This window comes from Nanorana parkeri, unplaced genomic scaffold (assembly GCF_000935625.1).
Source record: "Nanorana parkeri isolate BGI_ZX_2015 unplaced genomic scaffold, ASM93562v1 scaffold12, whole genome shotgun sequence".
In the NCBI taxonomy this organism is placed as follows: Eukaryota; Metazoa; Chordata; class Amphibia; order Anura; family Dicroglossidae; genus Nanorana; species Nanorana parkeri.
This window is the reverse complement of record NW_017306280.1, coordinates 533,769-557,522: the sequence shown is the minus strand read 5'-3', so window position 1 is coordinate 557,522 and position 23,754 is coordinate 533,769. Positions and strand designations below refer to the sequence as shown.

The 23,754-nt window shown below is 42.5% G+C and overlaps 1 protein-coding gene across 2 annotated transcripts in view; it reads left to right on the top strand.

The window, feature by feature from the left end:
* The first annotated feature begins 866 nt into the window (after window positions 1-866).
* Window positions 867-23,754, top strand: part of PPP2R5E (protein phosphatase 2 regulatory subunit B'epsilon) — a 64,573-nt gene continuing 41,685 nt past the window's right edge. For both annotated transcript variants that reach the window (XM_018556160.1, XM_018556152.1), the window contains exon 1: window positions 867-1,031. In XM_018556160.1, coding sequence (XP_018411662.1) covers window positions 875-1,031 — 157 coding nt within the window. In that variant the 5' untranslated portion in view covers window positions 867-874. The remainder of the gene's footprint in view (window positions 1,032-23,754) is intronic.

The following is a 23,754-nucleotide window of genomic DNA, read 5'->3' as shown; positions in this document are numbered from 1 at the left end:
GCTCTGAGCACTCCCAGGTTCACAGTTGGCAGATGCCAGCAGGCTGTGGCCAGGTAAAAAGTAGATGGAGTACTGTCTTTGCTCAAACTAATTAGGTGGAGTGCAGGGAAGACATGAGAGGTCTTCATACAGGCATGGTCCACTGTTGTCACCAACAGGATACCCTTCTTGACAAATGCCATGCAGCTGTCGCTGGAGTATATACATTTAGACAGAAAGTGGCTGCAGCAGGAGTTCAGGAGACGAACACTGCGATGTGAGGAGGAGAATTCAAAATATGGTGAAAAATGTTTTATTAAAATAAAAATGGCTTTGGTTTGATATACAGTCATGTCATTCAGTTAGCGTTCACATCTACCTTAACACTCAGTTCTGGCTCACTTTAATGAACATATATTGTTTACTATTGATGTACAGATACATTGTACATTGTTGTGATGCTTCTTTGTTATAATTTGGCCATGTTTAAATATTATTATGATGTGTTTTATATTTCAGTACTTCTAATAAAGATGTTGATGAAGGTTTGAATTTCTTTGGCTTGCATGCTCCCGTGGTGCAGTCCAAGGAGGTGGATAATATTTGCAGGGGTATCTGGTTTTTGATTTGTAGAATTTCTGAAGGTAGTTGAGTAAATTATTTTTGTGTGCGTGTGTTTTGGGTTTTTTCCCCCCCCCCCCCAAGCTTCTTAGTTAATAGTAATTAGACCACTGAGAGTGCTCTACAGGGTGATTCTGCAGAGGTAAATCATTAATATCAAAGCAGCGTTGCAGATCCATGCCAATTACTTGTACTTGTTTTGTACTTTGTTGTGCAGTTTCCCAAACTCATCCTTTATCTTTTTTTTTTCTGTCTTTCTGCCAACTGTAGGGATATGTCCTCAGCACCTACCACTCCTCCATCAGTGGATAAAGTAGACGGCTTTTCTCGGAAGTCCGTCAGAAAAGCCAGGCAGAAGAGATCCCAAAGCTCTTCACAGTTCAGGTCACAGGGCAAGCCGATCGAGTTAACGCCTCTGCCTCTGCTTAAAGGTAAGTGAGCAAGCCAGTCAGTTTAAGTCTGTTTATTTATATGACCTATCTGAACAATTTTTAGTTTGGTGTTTAGTGGTGCATCAATCTTATCTTTGCTTCAAAGACCATCTCTACCCAAATTCAATACACCAGTTTTTTAAGGCTGCTGACACGTTGAGTTGCCTTCTGGGGTCTTCGGTGTCCAGATAATCCCACTAGGTTCCAGTTATAATTTAGATGACTGATAACTGGAGCCTACTGACAAAGCATTAATGACAAAGCATTACTCCATTATATGGAATATTCAAATTGTGGAGACTTCATGGGCCCTATATTCCCTTTGTGGGTCTTTAGGAATTGATGGAGAAACAAACCATTGGGGTGGCATCTTGTGAGCTGAATAAATCCACCAATGCCCTCTCAAACCGGACATTGTCCTTTTTCCAATTTGCACTGATCTCATAATTATATGCTATAGAGGACTATCCCATCAATCCATAAATATACAGCAATGGAGAATGGCAACCGGCTAACCCGGGCTGCATTTGGCTGTCACCAGTACTGCTTTTGCATCTCTCCAGGGCTGAATGGGTGGGGGCCTGACTTTTAAAGGCTAAGGGCACTTCTAACCACCTCAATACCATCATATTGTGACAGATAATGCGATCACCTCGAGATACCGTGTTTCCCCGAAAATAAGACACTCTTTTATATTTATTTTTTTTGCTCCAAAAAAACACACACTAGGTCTTATTTTCAGGGGATGTCTTATTTTTATTTTATTTTAATGTGCAACAAAATGTACAACAATCTAAAGTTCTCTGGTATCACGGTAACTGGCGCTATAGAGGAAGTTCCGGCTAATGCGGCTCTGCTCCCTCCACCGCCGCAGCCTTGCTTTCTACAGCGCCGGCTTCCTTTGCCATCAGGGACAGTGGTACCAGCGGTGCAGCAGTGGAGACATCAGACAGTGGACAGCGCTTTAAAATACAGTACCATTTACCGGTACACATTACAGTACCATTACATTAAGCAGTGCCTTCAGGGGGACAGCAGTTGGTGAAGTATGGTACTGGAGTGCTCCCTGTCACTGCGCTGGCCGGAGGGAGTCCCCTGTCATCCCCTTCATACAGTATATCCCTGCAGGCTGATACCATCTTTCCTGCTCTTTAAGTTCCCCCTCACATGCTACCACCAAACTAGGTCTTATTTTTGGGGTAGGTCTTGTATTACAGGAATTTTGAAAAATAGCGCTAGGTCTTACTTTCGGGGTAGGTCCTGTATTACAGGAATCTTGCAAAATAGCGCTAGGTCTTACTTTCGGGGTAGGTCTTATTTTTGGGTAAACGCGGAACTAGTTTCCAAAAAGGGGTCATCTTGGAGGTGCTGGTACTGTTGCAGCATTTTTATGTGACATTTTTTTATAACGGGAAGTAAGAAAAATAGGGATCTCTTTTCCAAGCTTTTTGATCTTTCTTTTATATATTCAAAAAGCCAGTGTTATTAAATACCACCAAAATTATATACAATTCGTTTGTGTACAGTATTGTGTTAGTGTTTAACGTTTCAATTTCCATGATGTATACTATACATAATTGGCCACCTAAGGGGAGGGAAAGTCATAACGCATAGAATATGTCCTCGGCAATCAAAGGGTCAGGTTTCCTATTTGCATAGCATATTTGGCAGTGTAAGCATCATTATCGGAGCATATACAGTCAACAAATGTTGTATGCATGTTCGTTCTCTTTATGATTTGAAATTTGCATTAAATGAGTGTGGGGAAAAGAACCAATCTCTCTACATATTATTTTAGCAAAAGTTTGCCTGTTCTCCAAAAAAAAAAATTGCACAGGTAAATTTCCCAGGTGCACTGTAGTGAGATGAGCCTGCAGACAAGGTGGTGTTAATGGTGGGGCACATGTATTGGTGAGGGCAGGGGAAAGTGTATACAAGTGCATTGTTGAGAGAAGGATTAAAGGCGCAGTGGGGAAAGTGGTAATAGTAGGGGCAGTTTAATGGTATGTGTGTGTGTGGGGGGGGGGGGGGGTGGTAGGCGAGGAGAGGATGCTTTATGCATTTAGGCATAGAGTGAGTAGTATGCATGGGTGTGCTCTTACAGAGGGGTATAGGCATGACGATGAAATTGGTAAGTGGGTTTGAGCAGGTGAATGCCAAAAGTGGGGTACAAGATGGGCGTCAGTTAGAGTGGGGCCAGCAAGGTGTGGTGGAGTGAGAGCATGGGGAGAGAGGAAGAGGCCTACAGGCATTGGGGTGATAGCAGTGTGTGTGTGTGTGTGTGTGTGTGTGTGAGCGCTGGAGAAGGGGTGTGCAGGAGAATGCTTAGGTGCAGTAATTAGAGAAGGGTGTGGAGTACATGTTCTTTGGAAGGAGGGAGTGGCGGGTGGTGACGGAAGAGAAGGTAATTGCATTTAACTGTGCTAAGAAGCTCTTTATTGGTCAGCGCGGTCACCTGACCACGCCGATAACTGCTCGCAATGTGCAAGCAAAATTCAAAACCCATAGCTGGACGGCAGTATGGGGTACAGATGGCACACCTGTACTGTCAGATGGGTAGAACCGCTTGCCAAAAGGTAAGTATAGGGGGGAGGGGGAAAGTGAACTTACCATTTAATGCACATTGTGCATGTTAGAGTTCTGCTGCCTGGCTACAACAATATGGCACACAGTGGAATGGGGACAACACTCAGCGTGTATATACACAGACACACACTCAATGCCCTATGCGTGCGTTTTTTCGCATGCAGATGGGGGGGTTGGTTTTAATTTTATTGTATTTACTTTAATTTTTTTTTTTTTTTACTTTTATTATCACACAGGGGCTAACAAGCCCCTATTTGGTAGTGTTTGGAGGTGACAGGTTCTCCATATGGAGCCTACTCTGCAATACAGAAGATGAAGCACAGCATTGTGCTTGATCTCCTGTGCAGCCCAGGCTATGTGCTTCGATGCATTACTGCGCACACACAGGGTGCAGTGTGACAGTATACTGCACGTGCGTGGCAATAGATGCAGGTAGCTCCCATTTAGGATGTATATGCAGCCCCAGCACCATTTTAAACCGCTGTTATGACAGAAACCCATGTTAGGGCACAACCCCAGCACCATTTAAATGCTTAACGATGGAACTCTGCCCACCTAACCTAATCGACTTACTATATGAATACTTTGAACGTACAATCTCTATAATGGACTAAAACCTTTAAACATTTTACTTCCTTTATTCTTCTTTTATAATATATAATGTACGTTTCCTCAGCCACTAACCTGATTCAAACCTGCCCCTGAAGGTTTAAATCTGATTGGCTGTTAAGGAGAAATTGCTCTGTTTCTTAATAAGAACATGTTCAACTAAAAGGCCCATAATGGCGTGCCTTTTAATGTAAGTTTATTTAATTTAATAATGCATATACTCCATGTTTTTAAAGGAGAACTATGGGGTTAAGTCTTTTTCCCATAGTTCTCCTTAGGGTAACGGGAGGACACAAACTAGCCTCCCGTCACCCTAGGCTCAGTATACCGCAGGCTGTAGCTCGCGGTATACTGAGACGCCACAGCTCAAGCGGATCCCGACAATTGTGCCGGGATCCGCCTAGCTGCGCAACTGACAGCTGGCTCTACCTATCTAAAGGCAGAGCCAGCTGTACCCGCCCCCTCCCCCGTCCGTTCCGCCAGTCAGCGCTGGCGGATCGGAGCGGGGAGGGGGGAATCTAGCCCCTCCCCTGTCATGGCAGAGAGCCGTGACAGGATCGAGAGGTGAGTGAACGCCAGTATGTGTTCCCTCACCTCCCGATCTACTGAGCCGACCTGTGACAGTCTCATTGTCACAGGTCGGCTAGAACTATGAGGTGAGTGAAAATCACTGACCTCATAGTTCTCCTTTTAAGAACTCCAGAAAGTCATACTTACACTGTGCATAGCTCACATTATGCTTTGCAAAAATACCCAGCCTTTTCTGTTCCAAAAAAACCCCCAAAACAATCTTTACTATTACGTCTCTGCCTCCTATAGGTGTCGGGGAATTATATGGTTTGTGTGATCCTTCCCAGCAGAGTAGATCTGAACCAGGGAAAAAAATCAGCTTCTATAAAGCAAGAAGGTCTTAAGATGTAAGGTCCTTGCATTCTGGCTGATATTCTTACATTTAGTTTGTTGACTTCTGATCTTAAGATGCTATCCTACTTGCCCATTAGATACTTACCCATCGGTCTCCTGTGTAATACAGGATACACACTGAGCACATTTCAGCTAGTTTTTCATGAATTGACTGAAATACGCTCAATGGGTGGCCCTGTCTGCCACCTCCTATCTGACCTCCTGCCATGGAACAATCAAATGAGTTGGCTGTATCCAATGTTTAGGTTTTTTTTTTGCTCAGCCCAGAAGCTGAACTTAAACTACAGGTGTGCACCCAGCTTTAATTTCGGGGAGATTTACGAAGGAGACCAATAGACTGGTACAGTAAGACTCAGTAATGTTCCTGCTTCTAATACCGCTATAAAGTTTGAACCAGCAAAAAATATCTTTTTACAAAGCAAGAGGGTTAAAAAATATCAGTCTTTGGTGGCCTGCATTCTACTTTCTCTACCTATCCAAATCGGCATTTGGCAAGGTGGATCACCGCAAGAGCTCAGGAGGAGCTGTGAATGTGAAGCATTAGCATATGAGCTTTCTAGCTGCCCTGATTCTTCTTACTTCTCACTGGGGCTCACACCCGACAAAGTTTTTAAAATGATCTAAAACTATTATTTGTTGGCGCATCTGCTGTGATTAACCAATCACTTTCATTGACCAAGCTTTTTGGATGTTGAATGCAGACATGGTTTCTGCATAAGAACCATGATGCTTTTTTATACCTGCTGTTAAGACTGGAGAAAGTTTGACACCACATCACATAACCATCTAGGAGAGCTATAAATGTAGGATTAGTCTTTTGTTCATATGCTAACTGTGATACTAAATTGGACATTAGAAGGACACACTATAACCTCCCAAAAACTCTTGTAAAATATCACACTATAAACATGCAAGCTTGGTATGCCTGAGAGTAAGTGTTTACAGCTTTGGAACAAGCAAGGAACGAGTGCAGGCACTCCTGGTGCCAGATTAACTGTAGAGCAGTGGAAGTTTTTTCTTCCTTTTATTCTTTTATAATATATGGTGTATATTTCCTGTGCTGTGGCCCCTGACATCCCCTGGGTACCGCACATAATATTCAGCATATGTAATGCTACAGGAGAGGGTCAAATAGCTTGCCTACCCTCTGGATTCTGGGACCTGGGGGACTGGCAACCTGTATTAGTGGGCCACAGGTCGCTCACCAATGCCCTAGAGCCTTGGTTCTCAGCTTGTGGGTCTGACCCAAAAGTGGATCATGACCCTGTGTTCAGTGGGTCGCTGGGTGCCTTCCACTTTTCTAGGTGGGAGGCTCCTCAGCCTCTTCCTAGCGCAAGACAGTCAGTTCTTGCACCAAACAGCATTCAAAATATGCTGCCCGGCTCTGGGCGTCAGCTTGAGGTGGGGTGGCCTGGGGCTATGGCCGCGTTGGAGTTCCATCTATATGTGCATTGCTTACAGCTCATCACTTGTTTGCCTGATGAAGGGGATCCTGTGACACGCCGAAAAGTTGTATCTTGGGTTTTGAATTTGCAACAACTAAGTGTATAAATAGATATACTGGATTTGCTTTGAAGTGCTGGTGTCCATCCTTTACTTGCTTACAGCTCCCTCGCATGTCCTGTAGAGGAGCCTGGACCGAAGTGACGTTACATTTTGGCTCCCAGCACCTCTGCAGGGCGTGCAAAGGAGCTGTACAAGCAATGCACATATGTATAGAGCTGCGTCAGTTTCTCGTAAATTAGGGAGACTGGGTGCATGTTAAAAAATAAAAAAAATACATTTTTTTTTGGAGTGTGTATGAGATTGTGGCTGTGTGTGTCTGTCAGTGTTTTTGAATGCCCATTCACACAGTCCGATGCGACTAATGCACAACATCACGCAATCACACCTGTGCGTTCTGCTACCTACTCACAGTTCGTTTGCAGCTCCAGAACGTGGTATCGCAATGCCATGCATTCCATTGCAGTGCAACTTGGGTCGCAACCTAATGACCAAGGACAATTGTGGGTCCTGAGGTTACGCAGTTTGAGAACCACTGCCCTAGAGAAACATAGGTTGTCTGAAACTTACTAGCGAAGCTATTGGCTAGTTCCCTTGGGGGTTGAATAATAGTTTTTGGATCAGATTTGACAGCAGTTGTGTAATGCTTTTGGATTTATTTATTTTTAATTTCCCAAGAATAGCACAAACATTTCTGATATGGAAATTCCTTAATGTATTCTACTGTAACCTTTACAAAGCAGATTCTGTTTTTAGTTTAATTTAACATAGACTGTAGAATTATCCAGCGATTTGCTGTTCTTGCCTCTAGTTAAACCATCTTAGTTTAAAATAAATTGCAGACATTCACAAGTTATTTGTTTTGTCTGTTTTTCATATAGTTTAAAATAGTAACATTATTTATCTTGGGTGATAGGATTTCATTTAATGCTACAGATGTAATCCCCAATTTACAGACACTTGATAAAGGACATTTTTTTTATTTGCATCCCCATTTTTCATGTTTCCTTTTGTTGAGGTCCCATTTAACTCTCTACAGCTTGATAAAATGGAAAAGGTATTCTTGTGAAGGTCATCCTTTTCAGTAGGCTACTGTGTACAGTCTCCACTGGGTATTCCTTACAGTTGGAATCTAAAATTATGAATGTCATTGGAGGCCGTGGAGAACACAGCAGGTTCATATTTAGAGTATATGTCATCCAAAACTGGTTTATCAGGTCTTTGTGGATGCCAGCGGGGTAGGCCGTCTAACAGTTTGTCTTGTCTGTTGGTTACTTCAGTGAAAAGATATGTGCTGTTTTTGTTTCCAGATCTTTAGGTCTTCCTTGAGTGGCTTCCAGTTTCCCTCCATGGAGTTTTTTTTAATTTAGTTTATATTGTACAAAATACAACCGTAGTTTGCAGGAATACCCACAAGGTATTTCAGAACCGAGCCAGGGACTTTGGCATGGAGAGCTTTCTACTGGAGTCCCCAAGCCATGTAAGAAGCAAGTCAGTTCACCTCCTGCTCCCACTATAACTGTAATACCAGTTTTTGGGAAATTTTAACATTTTAAAACAATTTTAATTGTTGAACAAATCCAATGCAACGGTGGTCCAGCATAGTGAGAGCCAAGGGTCACTTATACTGGGTGATTTTCAGAATTCTCCTAGTACATAGTAGGCTAATAATGGTTCCATTGGACCCCTGCTACTTGTAGAGCCTCTGAGCCATGATTAAGCAGATTGAATGGGAAGGGTAACAGAAGTTGCAAAGGATAGTGGGGCAGGACTACTGAATTGCTGAGTGATTTAGGCCTTGTTCACACCAAGCGCGTTCCAGGAGCAGAGCAGTTACAGACCGGAGCAAAACTGCGTCCAATGTATTCCAATTATATTTTTAGCTACAGTTCACATGGCAGCGTTCCGTTCCAGAGCAGGTAAAAAAACTGCAGCAGGCCCTATTTTACCTGCTCTGGAACGCATGCAAAGGCATCAAAAACGCATGCAAACGCCCTGGAACACACTGAAAGCCCATTTTAAACTAAAAAAAATAAATTATTTTTTAACCAAAAACGGCCCAGAACACATCAAAAACGCGGCACAACCCACTGCACTGCGTGTGCAGAAACTCATGCAGATCTGCTCTGCATTTGGTGTGAACAAGGCCTAAAGGATGAACCTTGCAGTAAAATGCAAGGTCTGCTTACTGTCGAATTCTTTCCCTTTTTAAAATTCTGGTAATTTTAGAAGTTCTAAAATGTACCTGTAAAGATACGTTAGATTTATATTTCGCTCCCCTCCGTCTTCTGCCTCCGATGCCTAAGTAGGGTTGACGCCCCCAGCTAGATCATGGGGAATAGAGAGCAGCCAAAATCAGGGAGCATATGCTTATTGCAATGGCCTAGAAAGCCTTCTCTTGATTCCGCCTGGTCTGCATTCCCCAGGAATCTTTTTGAAAAGGACAGTGATGTTACGCCTAGCAAAGTGAAAGACAGGGAAAAGGTCTATAATATAATAGTGTAGTATAAAGCTAACTTTTTTTTCTTGACGGGTATATTTTGAAAATGCTAACATGAGGTGTTTTAATAGGGGAGTGGGCCCAGATGTTATGTCAGATGTGGACCTGCACTGCAACGTTTGCTTTAATATACCCCGAAAATTCCTAAGTGGACCTGAATTCCAAAATTGAGCATCTAGAAATGTTAATTGTGCCAGGCAGTAAACTGAAAAATTTGCTTTTTGTCTTTGTATTTCTTCCTAAAATAAAGAGAGCAACTCTTGCTATGTGAGGTTCCCTAGGCAGTCCTATGTCTACAGCCTCGTGTGAGATCTCAGACACTACTGCTGCCGATCGCTTCTAGTCTCAGATTTGGGGTGAGATTTGATAATACTTAGTGCTCATTGTTTTCCTTGCTGGAGGCTCTGACACAAGGAAGCCTAACCCTGCCTCTACCAAGATGGCTACCTTCGCATGGTGAGTCAGTAATTTGGGGCAGGGGAATTTTAGCTTCTGGGAGGCCGCTGACGATACTGGTGGCTATTCCTTTGCCTTCTGGTTGCTTGTTTTTTTTTTGGTTGTTTATGTATTTTTTTTTAAATACTCAGATGTGTCCCTTATAGGAAAGTATGCTACGTCTTCATTGAATATACCACATGAGAGGGGGTGGAGAATCCTGCCTTTTAATCCTCAGAAGACTCTTATTTAAAAGGAGGGTCCCTTTGGAACCCCAGATAATCACAGGTCAAAGGTCTGTGGGTCAGAAGTGCGTCGGAATGTAGCGTGGACTGGCATATAAACTGGCAAGGGGTCCAAAGTAATCCTTTACCAGTTTACGAAGGGAAATGGTTTACCCAGCTTAGCTTACTGTATGGTTAGCTTGGGCTACGTGGGCCGATTCACTTATCAGTAATTAGTGTGAATTGTTAGAACTGTAAGAGAGAAGGTGAAGTCCAAACAGAATGGCCAGCATTTTTAGGACAAGTTCAAGACCATTTATAAGAGGAGGAGAGCAATAGTGTCTGGGGGTTTAGGTGCCCCTTATTAAATAACGTGCCACCTTGGATTTTGTGAGCGCACATTAGCATGTAGCTCTAGCATCATTAAACTGTACGTTTTTGTTTACTATCTCAAGCTGATATACAGGTGAAACTCGAAAAATTAGAATATCGTGCAAAGTTCATTTATTTCACTAATGCAACTTATGCGGTGAAACTAATATGAGATAGACTAATTACATGCAAAGCAAGATAATTCAAGCCGTGATTTGTCATAATTGTGATGATTATGGCTTACAGCCCATGAAAACCCCAAGAACCCCAAATCCACAACCTAAAAAAAGTAGATTATTACATGCAATCAATAAAACAAGGATTGTACATAGAACAATATCGGACCTCTGAAAAGTACAAGCATGCATATGTACTCAGTACTTGGTTTGGGCCCCTTTTGCAGCACTTACTGCAATTACTTTTGCACGATATTCTAATTATTCGAGTTTCACCTGTATAGTGATTACTAAAAGCTATCTTAGTTGTGGTTTTCATGTGGCCTACGGACATCAAATGCTTCTGCTGTGTTTGTCATGTCAGATCATGTTTATTCACACAGACCAGGCAATAATTTCTTAATGGTTTGGGTATGTGTACAGACTTGGCGAGCACACAGTTGTGAAGTAACATGTTTGAAATGTTTGCTACCATATGTATTTTAATTTGGCGGTCTCTTAAATACAAAGGGAACTCGCAGTATAAATTTGTGCAGTCTGTAGTATGTGCCTGTTACCAAAGACAGTTTTGGGTATTTTTTGTGAAGTTGGTTTCATGCAAAAGAGCTACCAAAGATCTTAGTACATGGGTGTTAGATGAACGGGGTGCTTGGCACACTTCTGTCAAGTGCCCAGATCGCTCCTTGATATCCACGGCAAAAAGAGTATCAAGCCAACATGCAGAAGCACTTGGCGAGGCACCCTCTGCACTTTGCACTGCAACGTTTTGGAATGAACAAGGGCTGCAGTCCGACCCGGAGGCCCTTGTTATACTTGAAGGCTCCTCCCAAGTGAGTTTTTTTTTTTTTTTTTTTTTTTCTTGTAAGAGTAGTGAGGTGGTCTAAAGATGCTGTCACAAATACAAGCACCCCATCCCCATCTCACATGGCACACTAGCCTGCACGCTTAACTTTAGCGTGAACAGCCTTGGGTTAGAACTTCTAGTCTGCTTGCTTGTTTTCTGTCAGTGCCTCATTAAGTACCACTTTACCGTAAAAAAAAGGCTACTGTATGTGCTTTACTACCTGTAATTGCAGTTTTTACACCCACATTATTTTTGTTTTAATTTGATATTCAGATTCTATATTTGTATTTACTATTGACGTTCAGCCTATGGGGTTACTTTTTTTTCTTTTTTATCCTGTGAAGGGAAAGGGCTCCGTCAGACATTGACATCACACAGATCAGCAAGTCTTCAGGAAGTTAACTCCCTTCCATGTTACAGCCAAGTGTGTCTGCAAATGAACCTTCTCTAATAGAAAAGCTCAGCCTTTTTGCATTCTAAAGTGTCTGCACCATTGTTTTGTGTTTTTTGGTTTCTTTTCATTTAATGATATTGATAGGCTCCCGGTATTCTATTTGTTAGGGCTTAAACCCTTCTAAAATGCTTACAAACTTAACTTTAGGAGGCATGATAGGTTTACAGTTTTTAAATAAACTAACTTCTATCTGAGGATTGAAATATTTAAATGCTGCCATTTCTGACTTATTTTGGATGTAATGAATAGGTATATCTTGTTGCATTCCTTACCAGCTAACGATAACTTGATGAACAGGTAGATGCTTGTAGTGACCGCGGATGGCACCGTGAATAAACTGAATTTGTGGAAATGTCACCAGCACACCAGTAATCAGTGAAATAAGCAAAAGTCTATTTATTGGAGGAATATTGCCATTCAAAAACTAGCCCTTTCGGGGGGCCACACAGGGTCTGCTTCATCAGGGTCAGAATAAGCCTGATGAAGGGGACCCTGTGTGGCTCCAAAAGCCCTAGTTTTTGAATGGCAATATTCCTGCAATAAATTGACTTTTTGCTTATTTCACTGATTAATTTGGATGTAGGCTCCAGGGTTGTCATCCTCATTTCATTACCATCAGGGTTATTCACAAAAGGGTGAAGAGTTTGGAGGAGGCAGAAGTGAACAATCTAGGACAACATAGCTGAACTGTAAAGTGAGCTGAATTAGAGAATTTTTCCAAACTAGCTATTTTGGCCTAGATTGTCCACTTCTCCAAACTCTTCCAAACTCTTCACCCTTTTGTGAATAACCCTGCTAGTGTTTTGCTGACCAGGAGCAAGCAGACAGCCACCGAAGTCTGAAAAGCCTGAACACCCGTCCTTCACGCTTGTTCCAGATCATTGTACTTCTCTGACAGCTCAAATGAGCATTTGCAACTACCGCACTATAGTCTTTTCAACTTAGACCAATATCTTTGAATGAAAAACATGATAGTATTTCACTTCAGTTATTCTAATTGACCTAGTGCTATAGAAGGCTTTACCAATTTAAAGTGTTTATCAGGGAAAGATTAGAAACAAAAACATGTTCAGTTCATCTCTGCAGTATAGGTACATTTCCCCATGTTTTTACCCCTTTACAAATACTGCAAGTACAAAAGAATACCCGTTGATCTCTCTAAAACAGTGTTCATCAGACTTCTTTTTTTAAGTAGATTTTTTTGCACCGACAGCCTTAACAGGGTTATCAGCCCTGCCTGCTGGACTGCAGAACTACCCCTATAACCATCCCTCTCTGCCCCCCTCCATGTGTATACATTGATTTTTTCCCCCCCAGCAAAACAGTATTGCTGCTTTGACTACCTTTTTGAAGTCTCCATGTACTGTGGGTAGGGGAAGTACTCTTGGGAGATGCAGTTCTGGGGGGCCTGTGGCTAGGTCAACAGGAACTGAGCTCCCAGTAGATGTCCCTGCAAGACTTTAACAACGTTGGTGGTGATGTCACAGAGTAATAAAAGCTGTTTCTATCTACAGGATCAGGAAAAGGTAATGGTGGGACATAATATAGTGTGAAGAGTGCGTTTTTGGGCTATAATAGGGTGGTTCCGTCACACTTTAACAGGCCTGGTTGATTTTATTTCCTGTGGTTAACAACCTTCCCTGTCAATAGCTGTACAGCTGTTCAGTCCTGACCATTGTGTTATGTGCACATTAACATATACCTGTGGATTTGTGAGAACGTGGATTTGCTGTCATAAAAACAAAGCTTTCAAATGTTTAAGAATAATGCATAATTACCATAAATATAACCTTCATATAATGGAATATTGGCAAATGTATTTCATGATGTCCTAGACACATCCCATTGTGGAGCATGGATGTCATTTTGTGGTTGCTCAATGGTTCATGATAAATGTGATAATTTAGCATGACTATTAACAGAGTGTCATTATTTGTTACTCAAATTTATATGGGTGAGATGATTGTGGTCTTTGTAAACACCATGCTGGAACCAAAGAACAAACTGACTTTCATGCTAGACTGGTCCCTGTAGCTTCGCTTCCTCTCTACTATGGTGTCTGAGGTCCTGTAAGTCATCATGTCCAATACGGTGTATTAGACATGCCGCCGCCGATGGAGAGATAGGCTATGGGGACTGGTCTAGCAGCCAGCCAGGTGAGTATTTTTTTATTTTAGACCGGGGTAGCCAAACTCCGGCCCCCCAGCTGTGGTGAAACTACAAATCCCATGATGCATCTCTCTCTGGGAGTCATATCCGTGGCTGTGAGAATCTTGCAATGCCTCATGGGGTTTGTAGTTCCACCACAGCTGGAGGGCCGGAGGATTGAGCGATAGCGATTCGCGCGGAAATTCGTCATTAGTCACAAAGTGACGACAGCGACCATTCTGCGACCGAGCTCAGTGATGTGCGAACTTGGTACTCTATTGACTGTGGTATGGATCAGGCAGCGCCCCCAAGATTCCCATTTACTGAACCATTTTTTAAAATTATTATATTATTTTTAAAAACAATGTACCACTTTGGCATGCAAAAATACTGCATAATGAGACTTCCATATAGGTTAACCATGCCTGGTTTCACTGCGTCTCAGTATGGAGGAGGCCAAATTATTAGAGGCAGGGCTTCGCTTCTTCATGTCTTCAGCAAGAAGAACAGCACAGATGGAACATCGCCAAATTTCACTCAAGGCGCCCATACACCTTGCGATTATCATTCGGAAATTGAACACGGACGTGTTTTAGAACAATACACAGCCAGTTGGTGGGAAGTGAACAATCAGAATTACCGTACTCTTGGCTGAATTTCCTCAATCAGTCAGGCTGGAAAACTTTTTTCGAATCGTACGCAACATGAACACTGCACATGCGCAAACCAAAATTCGTTGAGTCGATCGTCGAAATTCGGTCAGTTAGTATTTTAAATTTTGCTACAACGCAAGGGATCATGGCCGTGGCATGTGTACAAGCATGAGCGGCTGCTTCATTAAAGGCCAAGTTTACTTTTCTGACCATGTTTCATGTTATACCCATACCCCGCAGGCTGGTGTTGTTCTTTTGAATTCAGCGTGGCTGTGTGTGCGCCTCCGCCCACACAGCTACGTCATTCATTCACAGATCCTTTGACCGTTATCACAGCAGAGGGGCTTGTAGTGCCTAATGAGAAGTGCGGTGATGTCCCTGCATTTGTAGCCAATTCTTTTTCCCATCCATACTGCTGAATATCTTTATCAAGGTATATATACGTGGATGGGAGCGAGAATCTGCAGCCATGGCATGACCTCTGTGATCCATTGATGTTTGCAATGCTTTACTGGCTCAGATGCAAACAAAAATACAAATCAATGAATGCACATAATTTTCTTTTATAAAGAAGTATGCATTTATTTTTTTCTTCTAAAAAGGTTTGCCTTTTTAATTTTTTTTGGGTGGGCGGTTCAGGGGTGGCAAAAACATGGATCAGATAAATGTGAAATATGTCTCCAGCACACCAAAGATCCTTTTGGAATCACCAAATGCTCATTTTATTGAACAAGTTGTCAGAACGGATACAATCGCTTTCGGGACCTCGCAGGGTCCCTTTATCAGTGTCCCATCATCAATGCTGAAGCCTGATGAAGGGACCCTGTGAGGTCCCGAAAGCGATTGTATCCGTTCTGACAACTTGTTCAATAAAATGAGCATTTGGTGATTCCAAAAGGATCTTCGGTGTGCTGGTGACGACGTCTTTCACACTTCTTATGCATATAGAAGTGACATCCACAGTCATTACGAGCACCGTTCCCATTACATGGGATCTCCGGTAAGGAGTGCGACAAGAACCTTTCCACAAAAACATGGGTCAACCACCTGTTTTTACTGGCCCTTTGCTCGCCCGTGTGAACGAAGCTGAAAGGAGGGATCCGGTTCCGATTTGCTTATTCTTTTTAGCATTGATAAAAAACAAATGGCTCACCTATTTAGTCCTATGGCCATTAAAAAGGGCACCTGGTGCAGCTCATTGTAGAGGAAAGGTAAGTAGTCCTGCCCTTCTCCCACTCTCTCTATTCATCCCAACAGGAATGAATCCATAGCTGTAAGTTAACATTAACATTTGAGTAGAAGTCTGCTTTGAATTCTACTTGTGGATATTTTAACCCCTTCGTGACTGATGACGTACAGTGTACGTCGCCAGCATCGGGGCTGTTTAAACAGACTTCCTTGGTGTCCGCGGGGAGGTGGTCGACGAACTTCCGTTCATCGATCCCCTCCCCTTTCTATGGGACCGGGAGAGATGCAGATTGTATCACTTCCGGTCCCTGGGCTGTCAGTTCTGGGCTCCTGCAGCCCAGCTATAAGCTATTGAAGTGCGAGCTTTTAAAATAAATCTAATAATAAAAAAAAAAAGTTTTTTTAAAAGTCCCCCGCCCCCGTGAGCACGCGCGTCGCCACGTCGGGTGCGCCTACGTATGAAAACGACGAACGCGCTACACATGGTGGGTATCGCCGCACATGCCGGAGTGAGAGCAATCATTCTAGGGCCAGTATTTTGGGGTATCTCTAAATTGATGACCTGTGGGGGCTTTTAAAGCGTCTTCTATGGACTTTTTGGGGTACTGCAGTTTTTCGCCGTTTCACGGACGCACGCAATTTGTAACCTGGGCATGTTGGGTATCGTTTTACTCGTAACCTCATCTTTTATATTTCATTTAAAAAAATGGGTATTTTTTGTTGTGTTTTAGGGCATTTAGTTAAATTTTTCACTAAATGTTGGGGTTTAATAAGGAGTTGCGCTAATATTGCGCAACATAAAAATTGGCAACTACCACTATTCTATAGAGTCTTGGCATTCAGAAAATATATAATGTTTGGGAGTCATTTTCAGGCCTAAAATGTGGAATATAAGATGGGTGCAAAAAATGAAAAAAAAAAAAGGCCTCAGTCATGAAAGGGTTAATACCATCTCCTTTCACACAGATTTATGCCGTCAATGCTCGTGTTACTACGGTTTCTATTTTTATGGTTTTCTCTTATTTTACCACACAGGGCTAAAATTAGTTTGGCATTGTGATAAGTATGTTTATCTCCTTTTACATTCAACTTTCTCTTTGTTGAGGAAAATGTCGTGTTTGTTGAGGTCTCCCACAAGTTTGCATTGTTAGTGGTTACCAAGGATCAATGCTTTCCACCTACACACCTTTTTTATTTACGTAACGGCATGCAGGAAATTCACATAAGCACTCAGTACGGCGTTATTGAACATGAAAGCGACCTTCTACCGTGTAGTGTTCATTCATTCCTGTAAAAACCTGCAGGTAATTTGGTTTAAAAGACTTCTTTGCAATGTTTCCAAACATTGGGATTTGTGTACGTGTAGCTTTTGTTTTCCGGGCTGTATCTTGATGGAAATAATTTATAAGCACCTGGTGGGTGTCCTTTTCATGGCAGCTCATACCTCTGTTTAATTTATGGATGATGGTAGCGGTTTTCCTGCTAACCCACAGGTTACTTTCTATGCGAGTGCATGTGTGTTGTATTGCGGCGCTGTTCCATTCTGAGTTGTGTTTGATGTCATGCTGTGCCCAGTATTAAACAAAAACCGAAAGTTAACTTGTTCAAGTGGACCTCTATAAAAATATGAAACTGGTTATGTGCAGTGATCCATTTATTCAGTAATAGCGTGTTTACGTATTGCAAGTGTGCAGATTTGGGGTAATTGTACAATAATTATCCTCCATTTGTTCAGCGCGCTGGCTTTGAACTTGTATTGGTTGTATTGTAATGTTGATAGTATTTTTTACTTTTTTCGACTTTTAGGGTAAATTTAGGGGTCTGTCCAAGTTACTGTAAGGTTTAAGTTAAGGGGTACCCTTCGGGTTAAATAGAATCTGTCAGTTTGCCAATGAAGGGAAATGTGACGGGTTCTCTTGCAAGAAAAACTTCCCCACTTGCGGATATCTTCTCCTCTGTTCCGCCTGGGCCCCCAGTACATCTGGGTATGGGGCATCTTTGTGATCTCCGCACCCAGGCCTAGCCATGGTCATGTCATGAAATGGAAGAAGCCAATTCTGTGTAGTTTTCAACTACAACATGGAGTTTGCACAAGGTTTGTACTCGCGGCTCTAGGGCTCCGTTCACTCCGGGGGGCCTTTCGTGCACGTGGATTTTTTTGCCCGCTGAAACGCCTACATGAACAATCCCATACATTCCTATGGGGATCGTTAATGCAAGTGTGCGATCTGGAACGCTTGTCGCCCAAAATGCTCCCTGAGCTACTTTTGTCGCGCGGTTTCCGTAGATTTCAATGCAAACGTGCTGATCATCGCGTTTTTAATTACATTTCAGCGCTGAAACACGCTTTACAAATGCCCAAAAACGCCCTTCAAAAATTGCGCTGAAACGCTACTGCCCTGGTGTGAATGGGGCCTTAGGGTGCCCATACACCTTACAATTATCTGCAGATTTTCTTTGGTCAGATGGAAAAAGTGCAACAGATTGGCCCAGGTGGAGATTACTCCATCCACACAGTTAAGTGTATTGGTTGATGAGAAGCTGTTCATACAAAGGAACCTGTTACTTTTCCCTGAATAGGTAAATTGATAGTAAATCTCGAGGATCGGATTAGGAGAAGGTTTAGTTAGCTCTACCTTTTCGTTTGTCGTTTAATGTTTCAGACATCTGCTCATTTTTTTGGAGGGTCCTCCGTTACTTCATTGTGATTTGTGTCTTAAACTACTGCACCTAAATTATCAAGACTACAATTAAACTTCCTTTCCCCTTCTGCTGGGCTAGGCAGGCTCCGGCCCTCCAGCTGTGGTGCAGCTACAGATTGCATTAGGCATTCCAAGACTGACCGTGTCTCCCAGATGCACGAAGGGATTTAAAGTTGCTCTACAGCTGGAGTTTGCCTACCCCTTCCCTACAGTGGGACCAAAATGCTGATAGTGTGGCACAAGAAACCAGTCTGCCACTTCGTCGCCTCATGCTGCTTTGGTGACACTGTGGACCGTAAACGAACCTTGCTGGAAGGAAAGTCCTATCTAGGGGTTGTAAGCCTCATTCCTAGTCCAGTAAGCAGATTGGACCTAAAGATTTAGTTAGCTGCAGCTTCAAACTCTGAATTGTGGTGTCACCCTTCTCTAGCTGTATTGCTTTTTAGTTACTAGTATGGCAGGGTTGTGTGACTCATATGTGTATACATTTTACTTGGCCCTACACACTGAGAAAAATATTTAAAATCTTGAAGGGGGTCACTCAGGTAAACCATAGGTTCAAACTGAATACTCCGTGCAGAGACATGACCTAAAGCAGGGGTAGCCAAACGCCGGCCCTCCAGCTGTGGTGAAACTACAAGTCCCAGGATGCATCTCTCTCCGGGAGTCGTGGCTGTGAGAATCTTGCAATGCCTCATGGGATTTGTAGTTCCACCTCAGCTGGAGAGCCGGAGTTTGGCTACACCTGACCTAAAGATAAAGAAACTGTAGCACATTTTGTGTTTAATTTGGTGACCTATAGAGGGTCTTGGGTGCCACACTAGACATGTCTAAAGGGCAGCACAATAGTTTAGATTTTCCCAAATTTTATGTTGCGTTAAAGCATGATAAAATGTACCGTATGTCTTACTGTGCATTACTGCAAAGCATTGAAGGACACCCCAACTCATTGTTACAGTAGTGGACAACACTCTTGTACTGCACTCCTGTCGGTCGTTCAGGAGCAGAAGTCTAGGAGCTGATGGATTCTTAATGCTACTTTCACTGACATCTGGTTCTAGGGGTAAAGCCCATTGGAGCTGCTGTTACTCAGTATTCCGCCCCATGTGATTAAGTTCTGGAGGACATTAGAACATACGCTAAGTGCTGGCAAGCAGTTTGTTGGGCATAACTGGTCTACTTGAATATGGGTTGTTGTAAGCATCATGTGTTGTTTTTTTTTTTTTTTTTTTAAAGCTGGCTCTATGATACTTTTTCTATACCAAAATATTAACAGATGAATATTAAATGATCATATTAAGGGTAATTTAACGAACAAGCCTCAAACCTTCCCCTTTCATCGGCAGCAAGACATTCTTCTTCCGCTGGCACTTTGTGGGCCATGGCTAGAAGCTGTATGATGCCTGCACAGCAAAATCTGCCCACCCCACTTTTAATTGCTGAGCCTGTCACTGCATGGCGGAAGTGGAAATGGCTTGCCTGGGGAGCTGAGAGAGGCTTGCCCTAGGTTGCGAGATGTAATGCGGATTGCCTGCTGCTAGCGCTTGGATGCAAGTGTAATAACCCAGAAACTGGTTGATTCAGATCTTGGGCTTAGTGCTGGTCTGTGGCTGCCAGACAACTGTCACTCAGTGTGCAGCCTGCTATGCTTCAGACCAAGAATCTAAAGTATGTCTGCATAGAACAATTACATGATATGTTGTCATATGCAGCAACAGTTTAAAAAAAACAAACACACAAATGTGCTGCATTTTTGTATGATCTGGTTTGACAGCCACAGCAGCTGAGGTATGAGTGTGTAAATATAAATGCTGCAGCTAAGATATTTTTTAGATGCGCACCGAAATTAAATTTTGAGACCGAAATCGAAAATAAAAAAATGTCTAACTTTTTAAGAAATGATTTATTTTTTCTAAACTTTTTTTTAAAAAAAATTAAATTAATTTTTTATTTTATTCACTTTTTTGTTGGGGGGCTTCAGTAATATATGAGGGGTGTAAACAGACTCCTGGTAATTGCCATTTACAATAGAAAAAGAGATTGAGTCCTCAATCTTTTTCTGCAGCCCCAGCACTGAATGAACAGGAATCCTCTATACTCCGTGGTCCTGTCATTCATACATTGTGGGGATGGTATGAGTTACTATGTACACAATCGTGAATGAACAGGAAGTGATGTAGTTCACTTCCCATTCATTCATAACTGGTACATAGTAGCTCATACTATGTCCATTTATTTACAAATGTTCAGCGATCGCTGACTGCTTGTACCGCTCTCCATCCTGAATCTGCTCTCACAGGAGGCTGAGCGGGCAGTGCAGGAGGAGAGCTCGGTCTCATTTGATGGCTGACTCCTCACCGGCGGCTTGGCCTCCTGTGAAAGCTGTCTCTTCCCACACAACGCTCTCCTGATCTGTTACTGGAAGCCGGGCAGTGTGGGAATGGAGTTCCTCCTGTGACACGCTCACAGCGCTCTCCTTCCTGCCCCGCTCGGCCTCCTGACAGTTTCTGTCCTCCACGCTGGATGTGTCTGAGGGGACACAGAACAGCGGTGAGGAGAGAAACTAGGGATGCACTGCGATTTCGGGCAAAAGATGATACTTTCAGCATTTTGCCCAAAGTGCCACTTTCAGCCGATATGCTGTTTTGGTGCATTCCTCCTATTTTTTAACATGATTGCACCAGCCATGGACCAGCATCTTAGTCCAGGAAACAAGATTAAGGCATTGTCAGGGGTAATACTGTTATCTCTTTTTGAGAGGTCAAATTTACCAGTAAATGTTTTATTTACCAGTAAATTTGTATTTATTTTTAAGTAGAACGTCATTTAACATGATTGTGGTACAATAGTTTCATATCAGTATTGTAGATTTTCATTCTAGTTGGCTATCTGTGTAAACCAAGCAGCATATTCAGTAACCCAGTGAACTTGTCTTTTCCAATCCGGCACATCATTCTGAATGGGCTGGCAGTGCACTTAACACCCTAAAAATCAGACATGCACCATTTTTTTAATTTGTTTTTTTTCTACGCAACACGCTGCAAGGCATGCCATGTGCATTCTGACACATTGGTCATTGACGTGCTGTACATTAGGGTGTCATGGTGCACGTGTTACTGCTTGTTGCATTAAAACACGTGTTTTTACCACGTGTTACTGTAATGCGACCATAAAAGGGGCTCTTATTGGCTATTTAACCCGGGCCAATGAAATATAAATGCTCCAGATGTCCTCCCAGATTTTGATTGGTGGATGTGGGGCAACACGTTTTGTTGTTGCGCTTCATTTTCAGTATATAGCCTGTACTGTCAGATGTTTAACTAGTGTATGCACTGAAAAAACCCCCAAAAACAATAGATAAAAGGCGAAGCTTTGCCCAAATTAACTAGTGAGACATCCACTTTCTTTTTGAGGTCTGCACTGGCAGATACCGTTCTCAATTGGGAGGGTACAGACAACACCGCCAACATCTTTCCAAAAAGTGTTTCTGTGGAGGAGCATCCTCAAAGTCTTTAGTATTGTTTTTTTGAGGCTAGAAAATTTAGCTCTTAGGTTTGTGTTTGTTTCGTCCCTCTTCTTCTTTTTTTTCCTCCTTTTTTTTTATATTTTCACAGAATGTAGGGATGGTATGCAATCTCTGCTGCTTGTGCCTACAAAACTATTTTTATTTCTTTTTATAACATACTTTGCTTACATAAATGCTTTTAAATAGAGTAGTGAGATTAAATCACGAGCAAACAGTATTTATATAAACAAATCTCCTTTTGACGGAACAATCAAGCCTTTAATTTACTTTGAAATGCTGGTGAATTTTTTACATTTATTAAATTTGTACTAATGCCTTTGCTTTGCTGTCTGTTAAGGGAGCTTTTTATGAACAAGCCTATAAGGCATTGGCGCTTAGCCAGCACACAACTGGGCTTGGTCGACAAAAAGTTCTTGTATATTTCAGAAGTACTTAAAACGATTTATTGTAGACATCACGGGGGACAGCTTTTTTTTTTTTTCCCCCTCAACATTGTTCACCAGGATGCCCCAGTAAAATCTTCTAGAAACACCGAATCCAGAGCCTGGGATAATGCAGACCAGTGGTTACTCCCTCTGCTCACTGGAGTCTCTGTGTAGTGTAGTAATGCACATCTAGCTACTGAGTGATTGGTATGAGGATGCTGTTACACCAAAGGCAATATAAAAGCCTTGTTTGATCTTGTTGCGGGAGATCATGGGACTAGAAATTTACTTTCTCACTTGGTCCCATAGTCTCTCCCCCCTCCTACGCTTCACACTTATTGATTTGAAACCAGTGTGCTCCTTAAAACGTTATTAACTTCGTTATAACTTTGAAATGGTTGCTGGAAAACCAGCTTATGTACCCCTAGTTCCCAGCTGGGGGGAAATGTTGTAGAGTCTCTGCACATTATAAGTAAAATACATTTGCCATGTGCACCAGGGTGGTCTGCACTGACTTTCTTTCAATCATTGTCAGTGAGCAGGGCTAGGCATTGCCAGTCCCTTTTGTGACTAGCTAGATACTGGTCAGTCAGTGTGACCACATGCTTAACCTCTTGCCGTCCGCCCGTAGTAAAAAAAACGGACGGACGGCACTGCAGCATCTGCGGGTTGCCGTCTCCAGACGGCAATTTTTTTCTGCTCGCGCGCGCCCCCTAGCGGGCACGAACGGGCAGAAAAGACCCGCTAAATGCACACACCCGTTACCGGGTGTTTCACATATATCGGATGTCAACTGGTTAAAGCGGACCTTTACCCGTATCTTCAATATAACAACAAACACACCTTTTAAACATGTTTAGTAATAATCTACACACACATACTTCTAGGTAATTGCCGGCTTTGTATTCTTTGCATTCCTTATTTCTCTTTTCTTTCCCAGTCTTCTCACAGTGGCTATTTTTACTAAGGGCAAATTAATCCATCTCCCTTTACTTCCTGGAACACTCTGGCACATGTGACTAGACACACATGCACATCATCTCAGGGGAGGAAAATGCCTTTCCCTGAGATTTCCCAGCAATGCACTGCCGAGGTTACCTTACCAGGATGTAATGCTTGGGCACAATAACATCATTTGGGGATTTGGGGGGGGGGGAGCACCACTGCACGGATTAAGAATAATTTTCCCCAGGCATTGGGTGTGTTGGCAGCCTCTGTAATATTTAAAATTTTTGTAAAACGCTGTGCAAACTGTTGGCACTGTATACATCCTGTATAATAATTTAGTTATTTGCATATAGTACTATTTTAAAATACACCTGTTAGGAAAGCGATATGGGTGTTGCCATTTCTCACCTCTGACCTGCAACAAGCACACAGAATTCAGAGAAAAGTCAGATTCTTTACCACTGTACTTGCAAGTCAGTGACGGAAAGCAATAGCATCAGCTTAAT